Source organism: Poecilia mexicana, unplaced genomic scaffold (assembly GCF_051168715.1).
Source record: "Poecilia mexicana isolate PSO_F unplaced genomic scaffold, ASM5116871v1 scaffold_12, whole genome shotgun sequence".
Lineage (NCBI taxonomy): Eukaryota > Metazoa > Chordata > Actinopteri > Cyprinodontiformes > Poeciliidae > Poecilia > Poecilia mexicana.
This window is the reverse complement of record NW_028263381.1, coordinates 20740934-20754969: the sequence shown is the minus strand read 5'-3', so window position 1 is coordinate 20754969 and position 14036 is coordinate 20740934. Positions and strand designations below refer to the sequence as shown.

The 14036-nt window shown below is 42.1% G+C and overlaps 1 protein-coding gene and 1 long non-coding RNA gene across 2 annotated transcripts; one reads left to right on the top strand and one right to left on the bottom strand.

Annotated features, from left to right (window-relative positions):
• The first annotated feature begins 4688 nt into the window (after window positions 1-4688).
• LOC106911927 (nuclear factor 7, ovary-like) lies at window positions 4689-9890 on the top strand. The gene has a single exon (XM_088011085.1). The coding sequence runs from the start codon at window positions 4959-4961 to the stop codon at window positions 6342-6344; it is 1386 nt and encodes a 461-aa protein (XP_087867211.1). The 5' UTR covers window positions 4689-4958; the 3' UTR covers window positions 6345-9890.
• A 1568-nt stretch (window positions 9891-11458) lies between these two features.
• On the bottom strand, window positions 11459-12484 carry LOC148156040 (uncharacterized). The gene is made up of 2 exons (XR_015764899.1): window positions 11894-12484; window positions 11459-11776 (listed from the first exon to the last, which is right to left on the bottom strand). It is a non-coding gene; the product is annotated as an uncharacterized LOC148156040 (long non-coding RNA).
• Between the last annotated feature and the right edge of the window lie 1552 nt (window positions 12485-14036).

The following is a 14036-nucleotide window of genomic DNA, read 5'->3' as shown; positions in this document are numbered from 1 at the left end:
TATTTTTCTCGTAAACTCCGCTGCTGAGCCTTAAGTTTCAGTTATGATACTTCCTAGATATTCAATTCCTACATATTTATTAGTTCTCAGCCATAAGGGACATGGAGAAAACACATCAAATATAAAAGTTTAAAGCAACTTAAGTTATAATTAAAATAACACATGATTTCTGTTTAGATCCACTACAATACATCAATATTTATGAGGAATTTTATTAAGTGGGGTTACCTATTAAAACTTGTTTTTGTTTAGTGCGTTAAGTTTTTGAAAGTGAAGCAGAGATTAGATCTGTGACTCTGAACCAAACTGATATCTGAAACTGAAGATATGAACTGAAAAGGGGAAGAAAGCTTTCAGTGTGATGGCTCCTATAGCCTAGAATCAGATCCAGCCTGAACTCACGATGACAGAAAAGGCATGTTGGTGGGATTGAGGAGGTCTTCGAAGTATTCTGGCCACCGGCCCACAACATCCTAAGTCAAGGTCAGCAGCCCACCATCCCCACTATAAACAGTGGTGGTGCTGCACTGCTTCCCCCTCCTGGGATGCCGGATGGTGGACCAGAATCGCCTCAAAGCTGAACAGAAGTCTTTCTCCATGGCCTCTCCAAACTCCTCCTACACCCGAGTTTTTGCCTCAGCAACCACCCGAGCCGCATGGCACTTCGCCTGCTGGTACCCATCAGCTGCTTCTGGAGTCCCACAGGCCAAAAAGATCCAATAGGACTCCTTCTGCTTGATAGCACTCCTCACCGAAAATGTCCATCAATGGGTTTGAGGGTTGCCACTGCGACAGGCACAGACAATCTTATGGCCACAGCTCTGATAAGCCGCCTCAGCAATGGAGGCACGGGACATGGTCCACTCAAACTCAATGTCCACCACCTCCCTTGGGACGTGTTAAAAGTTTGGCCGGAGATGGGAGTTAAGGCTCCGTCTCACAGGGGACTCCACCAGATGTTCCCAGCAGACCCTTACAACATGTTTGGGCTGCCAGGTCTGACCGGCTTCCTCCCCCACCACCGGAGCCAACTCACCACCAGGTAGTGGTCAGTGAACAGATCCGCACCTCTCTTCACCCGAGTGTCCAAGACATACGGCCGCAAATCCGATACCATACCAACTTTATTTATAAAGCACTTTAAAAAAAAAAAACATAGCTGATATAAAGTGCTGTGTATTAAAACACAACATAACAAAAAATAAAAAAAATAAATACTTTTACAGTTTAAAAACAAAACATACAATTTAAAACTAGATCCTGCTGGTGTTGAAAGCCAAGTAAAATAGATGTGTTTTAAGACGAGCTTTAAAAATGGACAGTGAAGGGGCCTCTCTAGTTGTTCCATAACTTGGGGCCCATAACAGAGAAAGCCCTGTCCCCTCTGAGCTTCCTTTTTGTTCTCGGTACCTCCAAGAGCAGCTGATTTGCTGACCTGAGAGACCGATAGGGTACGTAGGGATGAAGAAGCTCAGTGAGGTAAGCCGGGGCAAGATTATGCAGTGATTTAAAAACAAACATAAGAATTTTAAAATGAATCCTAAAATATACAGGCAGCCAGTGAAGTGAGGCCAGGACAGGGGTCACATGTTCCCTCTTTCGAGTTCCTGTCAGAAGTCGTGCAGCAGCATTTTGTACTAGCTGCAGACGTGAGAGCAGCGCCTGACTGACTCCCAGATAAATGCATTACAGTAGTCCAATCGAGTTGAAATAAAAGCGTGGATCACCGTTTCAAAATGCTGCCTGGAAAGAAAAGATTTCACTGATGCCAATCGCCTTAAATGATAAAAGCTGGACTTAACCACGGCTCTGATTTGGCTGTCCAATTTAAAATCACTGTCCACCTTAAAACCAAGATCTGTAATAACAGGTTTAAAATGTTCCTCCAAAGGTCCCAGGTCAACAGAGGAGGACTCACAGGAGCCACTGGGTCCAAACACCATCACCTCTGTTTTGTTTTCATTAAAGTTTAAAAAGTTCAAGGCCAACCCAGCTTTTATATCTCCTAGACATGCCAGGAGATGTTTGATTGAATGTACATCCTGCTGCTTTATGGGCAAATAAATCTGACAATCATCAGCATAGCAATGAAAGGAAACCCCATGTCAGCTGGCAGTACACAATGTTTTCTAAAACCTTAGAAAGAAAAGGCAGCTTTCAAATAAGCCGATAATTAGCCAGAACAGTAGGATTAAGGTAAGGCTTTTTAAGCAATGACTGCACTACTGCATGTTTAAACCTAGCAGGGACCACACCTGAGGACAGACTCCTATTTATAATTGCACTTCCACTGCTTTTCTTCAGCTCTGTGGATCATCTGACTTCCTTCACTCTGATACAGAAGAGATCTGGTCCTGGTTCTGTTCTTCCTGTCAAACCATCCTGGACTCTATTGCTCCATAAAAAACTAGGCAGCCAAGGATTAAACATGAGCCTTGGTTTAATGACAAAACTCGTGCTGTAAGAAAGGACTGTTGTCGTGTTGAACGCAGGTGGAAAAAGGATAAATTGCAGGTTACTTTTCAGATTTTAAAAGACTGTTGGCATCTCTACCACAGCACCAGTGGTGTTCTGTTGTTGGACGTCTGAACCATAACCCTCCAGATCTCACTGTCATTGCCCACGTGAGCGTTGAAGTCCCCCACCAGAACAAGGGAGTCCCCAAAAGCGGCACTCTCCACTACCCCCTCTAAGGACTCCAAGAAGGGTGGGTAATCTGAACTGCTGTTCGCCCCTTAAGCACAAACAAAAGTCAGAAGCCATTCCCCCACCTGTAGGCGGAGGGAGGCTACCCTCTCATTCACTGGGATAAACCACAATGTTCAGGTGGCGAGATGGGGGGCAACAAGTATGCCAACTCCTGCCCGGCATCTCTCACAGTGGACAACTCCAGAGTGGAAGTATGTCCACCTCTCTCAGGGAGACTGGATCCAGAACCAGAGCCATGCCTTGAGATGAGACGGACTATTTCTAGCCGGAACCACTCAGCCTCGCACACTAGCTCTGGCTTCTTCTCCATCAGAGGTGATGTTCCACATCCCAAGAGCCAGCTTCTGCAACCAAGGATTGGAACGCCAGGGTCCCCTCTCTCGCCTTTGGCCCCTCCGACCGGTGGTGAGCCCATTGGAAAAGGGACCCACGTCTCCTCTTCGGGCTGAGCCCAGCCGGGCTCCCTGGGTGCAAGCCCAGCCACCAGGCACTCGCCATTGTGCCCCACCTCCAGGCCTGGCTCCAGATGACCCGGTGACCCGCGTCCAGATGAGGGAAGACTAATTCCAACGTTATTTCTCACTATAAGGGGTCTTCAGGTTGCGCTTCATCTGGTTCCTCACCTAGGACCTGTCTGCCTTGGGTGACCCTACCAGGGGAATGAAGCCACAGACAGCATAGCTCCTAGGATCATTGGGACACTCAAACCCCTCCACCACAATAAGGTGGCAGCCCAAGGAGAGCAATCCTCATTGTTAGCAGAAATACATGGCTCCATGGAGACTTGGGCCAGCCCTGCTTGTAACCTTTCTGCAAGTGTAAGTATTCTTACAAGCAAAACATATAAGTATTTTAGCTTGAATCTTATCCAATTACTCAAAATGTTTAGATTTCATTCATTAAAACTTTCATGCTTTGAAATAAGGAATAGTTGAAACAATTTCTATGAATCTGCAAGCTGGAAACTTACTTCCTCATTTCTCAGGAAGCCTGCTGTTCCTGTTTCATGACACTCTTTCTACCTGACTATAATTTCTTAAGATAGAAAAAAGAAATAGAATTAAACCAAAGTTTGCAGGTGACAAAAACAACACACAACCAGACTGATTTGATCAAAGTTTGAGTCTACTGTTGGGGATGTTACTTGATAAACTTTAAATGTAACTTTATTTATTGTTAATATTAAACTTAAAATGTCCAGCATGTGGAACTGGAATGATCTTGGGTTTTCTTGACAATGTTTTAGTTTGTTCAGATTCAAGTAATCCATTAATTAGTTTTCAAGAAGGAAACTCAGAATCAAGACAGTATACTGTATATAATTCACTTAATTTTCAGGATTAAAAATTGTGGTTCTTAGTTTGGACTCCTGCCCACATTGGTGTGGTAGAAAATTAGTTAGCTGATAGTTTTACTAAGAGTGCTTCAAAAAAGAATGTTATTAATTTAAATATAAAAATACGTAAAAACAAGATAAAAATATTATAAAAGAGTAAATCAAGAAGAAGTGGCAAGAACAGTGGGATAAAGAAGATAATGTGAGGTTTTATTATAGTAAAGAAAAGTTGGGGAATTAAGAAAAGGAAATAGAAATAGAAAGGAAGAAGATATTATATCTAGAATAAGGTTTGGACATAGAAGATTAAGCAGTATTCTTAAGATAATCAATAAACAATACAGGTAGTTGTAATTATTGTGGAAAATAAAAACAGTACATCATATATTCTTAGAATATAATAAATATGGACGGAAAACAGATGTGTTACTTAGAGAGTTAAGTAGAAATAAAAATAAGTTAGATATTAGAGAATTGTTTCATCGATCCTCAGGGGATGTAGTTTTCAGTAGTATTTTTAATTTTCTAAGAACAGGTATTATGGGGAGAATATAAAGCATCCGGTCCATACTCCAATCTGGAAGGTGGAGGTAATGCATCTGTAAGTTGCTTGCCAACCACCATAAAAGAAGAAGAAGAAGAAAAATCAGGAAATAGTTCAGGTAGAAAAAAATATTCGAGGAAACACCCAGGATCACCTGTGTCACATTCCTTACACCAAACTACCGACTCAAGACAGACTGAAGGAAAACAGAGAGAAAAGCGAGGAACCAGATGCTCAAACACAGACTGCTGCAGGAGAAAAAACGAGGAAGTCAAAGTGAAAGTAAGAGTATAAAGTTTCTGCAGGAGGGAAACTGACTTCCTGGTTTAACTTTCTGTGTGCTGCGTTTTTAGCTTCACTAGACACAAAATGACTTCCAGGTCAGAGGAGGATCTCTGCTGTCCGATCTGTCAGGACGTCTTTAACAATCCGGTTATTGTGTCATGTAGCCACAGCTTCTGTAAGGAGTGTCTGGAGAACTGGTGGAGAGAGAAATCACTAAAACAGTGTCCTATTTGTAAGAAGAAATCTTCTAAGGATGATCCACCTTTAAATCTGGTTCTGAAGAATCTGTGTGAGTCTTTCTTACAGCAGAGAAACCAAACAGCTTCAGAGGGTCTCTGCTCTCTGCACTCTGAGAAACTCAAACTCTTCTGTCTGGACCATCAGCAGCCAGTGTGTCTCGTCTGCAGAGATTCAGAAAAACACACCAAGCACAGACTCAGACCCATCGATGAAGCTGCTCAGCAACACAGGAAGAAACTTCAGGAAACTCTGGAGCCTTTAAAGAAGAAGCTGGAGCTCAGGAAGAAAGTTCAGAATAAGTTTGAACAGACAGCAGAACACCTGGAGGTCCAGGCCCGACACACAGAGAGGCAGATTAGGGAGCAGTTTAAGCAGCTTCATCAGTTTCTAGCAGAGGAAGAGGAGGCCAGGCTGGCTGCACTGAGGGAGGAAGAGGAGCAGAAGAGAGGGATGATGAAGGAGAAGATGGAGGCTCTGAGCAGAGAGATAGCAGCTCTTTCAGACACAGTCAGAGCCACAGAGGAGGAGCTGAGAGCTGCAGACGTCTCATTCCTGCACAACTACAAGGCTGCAGTGGAAAGAGTCCAGCGCTGCCCCCTGCTGGAGGATCCACAGCTGCCCTCAGGAGCTCTGATAGACCAGGCCAAACATCTGGGCAACCTGGCCTTCAACATCTGGAGCAACATGAAGGACATGGTGACCTACACTCCTCTGGTTCTGGACCCAAACACGGCTGGTCCAAACCTCCATCTGTCTGATGATCTGACTGGTTTGACTTATGGAGAGAATCAGCAGCTTCCTGATAATCCAGAGAGGTTTAGGTTATGTTCTGTTCTGAGTTCTGAGGGTTTTAACTCAGGGATCCACAGCTGGGATGTTGATGTTGGAGACAGTAAATTCTGGTTACTTGGTGTGTTAGAAGAGTCTGTTCAGAAGAAAGGAGACATAAAGTCTGGATTGTGGTATATTTGGTTTTGTGGAGGTAAATACTCAGCAAATTCTCCACCAGCTCGTTCCACTCGTCTCTCAGTCCAGAAGAATCCTCAGAGGATCAGAGTGAATCTGGACTCGAACAGAGGAAAACTGTCCTTCTCTGATCTTTATACTAACACACACATTCACACCTTCACACACACCTTCACCGACAAGATGTTTCCATACTTCGACACTTATGACAAACCAGTAAAGATCCTGCGGAGGAAGATCTCAGTGATCAAACAGCAGCTCTGATGACCTCAACATGAGGAACAAATTAATCCTTATTGATCAGATGATTGATTGGTTTCATGATTTATAGTTTGCTGGTTTGGTAAATTTCTTCTACTTCTTCTTCTTATTATTATTATTATTATAAATTTCTTAGTCAGAAAACTGGAGATGATCTGATCATCTGGGGACTATACATATCTTTCTGTGTTTTCCAATGAAATATTTTGAACACTGTGTTCATAATTTACAACAAATTGATGTAAATAAGTTTCTAGTTTGGCTATTGAAAGTTTGGTCTTTCAATTTTACTTGTGACGGATTAGAAATGAAAACTATCACAATATGTATCCACATGATATATTTTCTTCGGTTTGAATAGTTATTATTTACATGGACCCGTTTCCAAACCTTAAGATTTTTCATGTTTAAGTACATTTCATGTAAACAAATATATGCTGCTTCATATGACCAAATGATCATTGTTCACGATTTTCTCCTTTTAATCTGAAACAGCAAAAATAAAACCAATAAAAACAGTTAAAGCTATCAGGTTTGTTGGGATTAATGGCTTCATGTATCTGCAGCTAAAAATCCTTCTAACATAAAACTGTGAAAGGTTCAGGCTTTTCTGTGTGACTTCACATCATTATAGTGTTTACTGATCTGATGATTATTTGTTTTATTAACTTATTACAGATAACCTGCAATAAAAAGTCTAGCCATATGTGAACCTGTATAAGTTTATTACAGTTTACTGCAATTATTTGCCACTAATATTGGTAAAAAATCAAAAGGTTTCTAATGTGAATTATGCAACAACGTGCAGTACACCCTCCCGTCCAGCAGAGGGAAGCCAAGCACATGTCTTTAACATGAGCCTGGCCTGCAGAGGATCCCTGGACGTGAAAACATCCTGCATTGTTCCGGTACCAAAGGACCAGCATCCATGTGACTCCAAGGACTTCAGGCCTGTGACCTCTGACCTCCCACATCATGAAGAGCCTGTAGAGACTCGTCCTGGAGCCGCTCCTTGCAGTTCTCCTATCAGCCCAGACATGGAGTTGAGGATCCCATCATCTTCCTGCTTAGCTGTGTAAACGCTGACTTGGACCAGCTCTGAGAGAATCATGTTATTACAATTATCCAGGAATCACCACTGAAACAAAAATTACATGAGTAACACATAATTTTGTAACTATTTTTAAATGATTATAGGACAAAAACTGCTATAACAAATAGTAAAATATCAAGTTATATCGTCAGGGGACGGCCCCATACTCACACACACATTCTGTCCATTATTGAAACTTCAGGACACGATGATCAAGTTACACCGTCAGGGGACAGCCACACACACTCACCCACATTCTGTCCAACATTTCCAAATAGGACTCACTGGTTGTTTTCCTCTCACTTAATAAATTGATTAAACAATATTTTAGGGAATACCGCCCCAGGGGTTCTCTAAAACCCCAAAGCAATTAGTGATCCCCAATCATGACACTCAATATGACTTGCCAATCACAGCGTTGTTGTTTGTTGGGCAATAGGGGATCTTGTCACAACCAGAATAAATATTTCAAGGGCTTTTTCCTCAGGACTCTTCCACCCTCATTATTTTGAGGGGATTTTATCTTTCAAGCCTCTTCAACCGTAATTTTAAACCAGCATAAATCACAATATATTTCTCAATGAGCTTCAAACAAACATAACAAAGAGTTATATCTCTTTATTATCCTTCTTCTTGGAAGAAGGATATGTAATAATATGTGCACTTTGGATACATCTCTCACTTTCTCTTTTCCCAACAGTTTTTATGATGGTAACCATGGAAACAAGGTGTTTCTACAACAAGATGCAGCTCTTTACCACATAGAAGCTGAAATAAAATCTGAACTATGACCCCAAATATCTAGGAGGAACTGAAACAGAGGTTTCATGTAGGCAGAGCAGAGAGAGGAGGAAGTTCAGTCTCTTCTGGCCAAACAGCAAAAACCCGTCACGTCAGGTTGTGTTGCTGAGCCCCGGATCTCAAAGTTAGTTGTTTTTTTTTGCAGTGTTTCCTCAACAATGACAATAAGCCTGCCTTCCCCTGTTGCACATGAGAAAATATGATTGCTTTCTTTTCTTAATTTTTTTTAGTTGTGCTTTTCATGTTTGGATTGTTTTTGTTTTTCCCTTTAACAACCCAAACACACTGGACTTTTATACAAAAGGAGATTAAGGAGACGGAAACCCTCCTGCTCAGGTGTCAGCAGAGGCTGATTGAAGCCAGAATAAAAGGAGCCTGGATGGAAGGAGAAGAAGAGCAATGATCCTGCAACCGACAAAAACGGATGCGCTGCCGAGCAAGGGGCGGACAGATTCTGCACGCCAGGCGCACCCGTAATAGGCGCTCCACTTGGATTAGAGAGTTCGGGCAGGGAATACATCGCTCGACTGCATCTTGGTGCGGGGATGCTGGCGCTTTTCTGGTTCTTTCTTTTAGCTGGATCGGTCTGAAAGGGGTGTTGTACGCCGAAGAGTGGATGCATTAATGTTTCCTCTCACTGACGACTTGATTTCATTGGTCAGATGGAGGAACGTCGCCCTGAGACCTTTAAACTCATTTCATCTCCTCCAGCTAGAAAAACAGGATGAAGGATTAAATGATGGCCAGTTCAGGTAAAAACTCAGGTGGATTTTGTCAACATGAAACTGTAAATATTAAAGAGCAGCAGATTCATCGTCCACAGAAGCTGATTATGAAGCAGAAACTCAGGTTGGCCTGAAATCCCTTCATCTGTGTGTTAAATGGTGTCGGCTGGCAAACGGCAACAATCAGCTTAAGAAAGTATTTCAGAGAAATTAGAGCCAAAATGCAACATTTTGTCAGGATCTGTGTTTTTCTGTTTTGTTTGTCTTTTTCTTTGTTTTGGTTTGAGTTTTATTTCTTGTTTGGAGCACCGTCATTTTCCTGGGCATCCACTAGATGTCGCCAGATGCAGAGCCCCTGAGATGCTGCCACAGGTGGTCACACCTGTGGCTTGTTTGGAGCGCGTGGATTGTGGATATAAGCTACGGCTGAACAACTTCTCACCGCCTGAGTGTTAGCTTACTTCGGTGATCCTGTTACCTCCTCGTTGTTTCCGTGAGTGCTGTCTGTGAGTCACCTTCCTCGACGCTGCCGGTGTTACCGGTCGAACGCCACTCCCCGTGTGTTCGCCTCCTTCCCCCGTCTTCGGTCTGTCTCCAGCGGATTCCCCTTCGTAACGCTAGGATCAGTCGGTCCCAGCCCGAACCCAGTCTGGAGAAGAGGTACATCTGGACCAAGTCGGACTCTGCTCGTTCAGCAGTAACAAACCTGTCCGCTCTCCTACGAGGCGCTATCCTCCAGCGCTCTGCTCGTTTACTCACCTTCATATCGAGTAAGAACCTGTTCGATTCACTCCTGGAAAGATACTCACCTTCCTCCTTTAACCATCTGCCTCTCGTTGACAGTAAGACGACCTGGTCATTCGCTCCAGTATCCACTCCCTCTTCCCTTTTCCTCCCTGGATTCAATAAACTCATTATTATTGTTCACTACTCTGACTCTTCTGGTTGTGTTCTTGCATGTGGGTTCGAAAACTGAATTCCACCATGACGCATTTAAAGATAAAGAAGGATTTTAGTTGTTGGTTTTATGGTTGACTTTTAGTTTCCTGCTCTGTGACTCAGAGCAAAGAGACGGGCAGGAAATGAAGGTTAAAACGTTTAAACAGGTTTTTCTGCTTTGGCCGATCCTCTTAGATTAGCACACTGTAAAAAATGACAGTCAAGTTCACACAACAACTCAGTAAAATCACAGCAGAGAAACTCTAAACTGTCAGAGAAAATTATTTTACAGCAACAATATGTGAGTGGAATCAACTTTATTAAAACTACAGAAAAACTGAAAAATATTGTGATAGTCGATAAAACCATCTGTCAATTTGACATTCAAACACTGAATAAACTTTAGTCTTTGCTTTCTGTCTGTTTTTCAAAACATAAAGTTCACTTTAAAACTTTATGTTGTATTTGTTATAAACAGTTTGACCTTAAATGTTCATTAATGTAATTCAGCAGTGATGTTGGTCACTGTAAAATAATTGACATGTTTTTCTAGTAGAGTAATTATTTAACCCTCCTGTTATGTTCCGGGTCAATTGATGAATCAACAGCCAGTCTAAGGGATGCAGAGACAGGCAGGGTAATATTATGGGCCATAATGTTTCTGGAGACTTTTCTCCAGAGTAATCTGATTTGACAATCGGTGGACAAGACAAACTAGCAGCTAATAGAACAGTGTGGAACATGTGGGTTGTAACTTCTCCTGTCCTATAAAACAGGCTCCAATGTCACAGTAGATGGAAGATTTGTGGCATTCATAAAGATCACCGCTGGCATTCAGAGGTCGCTGCTCATTTACACTATATATGCCTTCCACACCAGCTAAATATGACATAAAAATCTGGGCAGCATGTGATGAAAAACCCAGTTATGTTTTGGACATGCAGGTTTAAACTGGAAATCCACCTGGAGGATCATCTTCAGGACTCATTTGTCTTGATTTTAGTCAGCAGGTCAATTTGACCCAGGGCAGAATAGTGTCTCAAGTTCAATTATAAAGAACTTGAGACACTATTCTGTGTCGGAGCGCCGCTGCTGCACTCTCCTCTGCCAGCTTCCTGGTTTCCATGGCAACGCCTCAGTTTAGACGTTGCCATGGAAAAAATCTAAAAGTAATATAAAAAAAATAAAATTTTTTTTACAAAAAGTCACTTTCAAAAATAATTAGTGTTATTTTGTGTTTAGGTTTTTCATTTGTGAGGAATAAAAAAACATAATTGCACAAATATTGATTGAAATGGTTAGTATAGGAGTTAATAATCAGACACAAAAAGGTTTTGGAGGATTTTTTTGGTTTCTGACACTATAGCACGACTAAACACTCCCCGGGTCAAATTGACCCGCGAACATTATTGCTGTACCTCAGAAACTAACAGAACAGGAGGGTTAACATGTGTAATATCAGCTGTTTTCCTGTAAAAACACTTTATTCTTGTAGTTTTTACAGTGCAGCAGAGGAGTCCTTCTCCTGGCTGAATGACTTCCTGATCCGTGTCTCCATGTTTTTAGTTGCGTTTCCATCTCTGCGAGTTTTAACGATGTTTCTCTCGGTTTTCTCTCGGCTCGTTTCCTCTGGTTCTCTAACAGGAGAAACTTTTTCCTGCTGAGCTCCGGATCTCAAAGTTCAGAACTTCTTCTTCCGTCTGGATGCCTTATTGTTGCTCAGGCGAGTGTTTGGATGATAATACTAAACTGAGGCGTTGCCGTGGTAACCAGGAAGCTGGCGGAGGAGAGTGCAGCAGCGGCGCTCCGATCTTTATCTGCAGAACCAGGATGATTGTCTGCATGGATTTAAGTTCTGAGGAGGAAAAATGGCCGACCTGAGAGAGAAAAAGACATAATTCATGTGGGGAAAATAAAATGTTGTGTTTTATTTAGCCTTGTTGCCATTGTTGTGTCATTTGAAGCATTTCTGTCGTGTCCTCAGCCTCCATCACCTTGTTGGAGTCGACATTCAGATCAACCCTCCAAAATAAGAGCCCAGACCAGAAGCTTCTGTCGACTCTTTACTGAAGCCAGTTGGAGTCAAACTGAGAACATAAAACTTTGAGGAATGAAACACAGTAACAAACAATACAGAACTTCAATTACAATAAAGTTTCTACAGAGAAAATATTTAGCTTCATGCTGCAAAAGCTCTTATAAAAAGTATTGCTTTGTTTTTACATATGGCTGAATTATTCCTAGTCAACAAAATATCCATAGCAACATTGAATACAAACCAACAGCTTTCATGCTGTTTGTTATTTCTATGAAGACATACAGTCGAGTCCATCAAGGTGGGTAACTAACAGTGGAAACTGAAGGAAATAAGATCATTTTGGTTTATATGGATACAATAATAAAGCCATAAATAGTATATTTTTTACTGAGTGATGATAAAACATTGGAAATTAAAATATTCACTGATCAGGTTATTTTAGGAGGAGATTTCAATGTAACTCCAGATGGATCAATCGATCGTCTCCCATCTAGGGGGCAGCACCACATTTACAATGATGCTTTTGTAACTTAATCTCTAATCCAGATTTGACAGACTGCTGGAGAATTAGAAATCCTAAAACCAGACAATACTCCTGGCTCAATCCTTCTGGAAATGGCCAGAGCTCTAAGCCAGATTATTGGTTAATCCCTCATAATCTGGTAAATACTCTTCAAGCTGTGAAATCTCAGCGGCTCCTCTAACAGATCATTGTTCAGGTACCTTGTTTCTCTCTCTAAATGAATCTAAACCAGCTTCAAACTGGAAGTTTAATCTGCTGAGTAATGAAACCTTTTGTTCAGAAATCCTGAACCTCATTCAGGATATTTCAGTGATCAGATCTGGACCATCTGGACCCGTCAGAGAGCTGCTGATGTCATCAAGCTTCTCCTCAGGCTGATGGACTCTGGTTCTGTTCTGCAGAGCCGTGTTGGATGGAGGCTCAGTGGACCAGGTGGGTTCAGGTTGAGGGTAGATCCCCTCTGAGCTGCAGGTGATCCTGTTTCCATCCTGATGGATCCTGATGTCAGAGACTGGAGCTGAAACAACATGAGAAAATAAAAAAGAAGAATTTCTCAGGAGAAATAGAACCACAATAAAAACTCTCAAAACAGGATTTGAATGTTTTCAATGAAGATGTTCCTCCTTCTACTGCCAGGTGACCAACACGTCTCTAGGAGACGCCAGCTGTAAACGCATCACACCTGTAACTCATCATCATCAACCTTCATCCTCTCAGCAGCAGATCGCCGTTTCCTCTGGATCTGATCCTCAGACAGAGACGCTCTGGATCTGCAGCTCTCAGAGCAGCTGGAGCCACGATGGTCAAACCGGACAATCAGAGATGATCCAGTTTCCATATCAGGGCCACATTCTGGTTCTGGACCAGCCCTGGTAAAATGCAGCCCTGGTTCAGAACCTGCTGCTTTCAGAATCTGCAATAAGATCAAATCAGGTGAAAGTTGAGCTGAATGGTGTTGAGGAGGAAACCCAGATCCTCTGAAGGATCAGAGGAAAACCTGCCTGGAAACAAGATCTCAGCAAATAATCTCCATGATCCAGATGATGTTCACTGGACCAGAAGTTCTGGTTCTGATGGGGAAACAGGAAGGCTTTGTGGAGCAAAGTGCCTTTTGAGTTATTTTCATGTTTTTACTATTTTGGATTTATTCAGTTTGGCTGTGACATGTTGACATGATTTAATTTGCTGTGTCGTCTGTATTGTGGATTTATTTTGGGTTGCTGAGTCGCTGTGTGCTGATCTATTCTGCATATATCTATGTTTGCATCTATCATTAAACGTCTAGTTTATTTATAGTTTTGTTTAAAAATAGCAAGTAGATTTATTCTATTGGCTTTTCAACAATTAATTGGAAAAGATTTCTTGACATTAGTTGGAATAAATAATTCCATGTTTTCCTCCGTCTCTTCCAGCTGCTTCCATGCTCGTATCTACACATGCGCAGCCATAGTGCACATGCGCAGCCATAGTGCACATGCGCAGCCATAGTGCACATGTGCACAAAGCTAAAAATGAGCCAACAACAGGAACCAGAACCTGTTGCTAGGAGCCTTTTTGTTGTTCCAGCCCATAACGA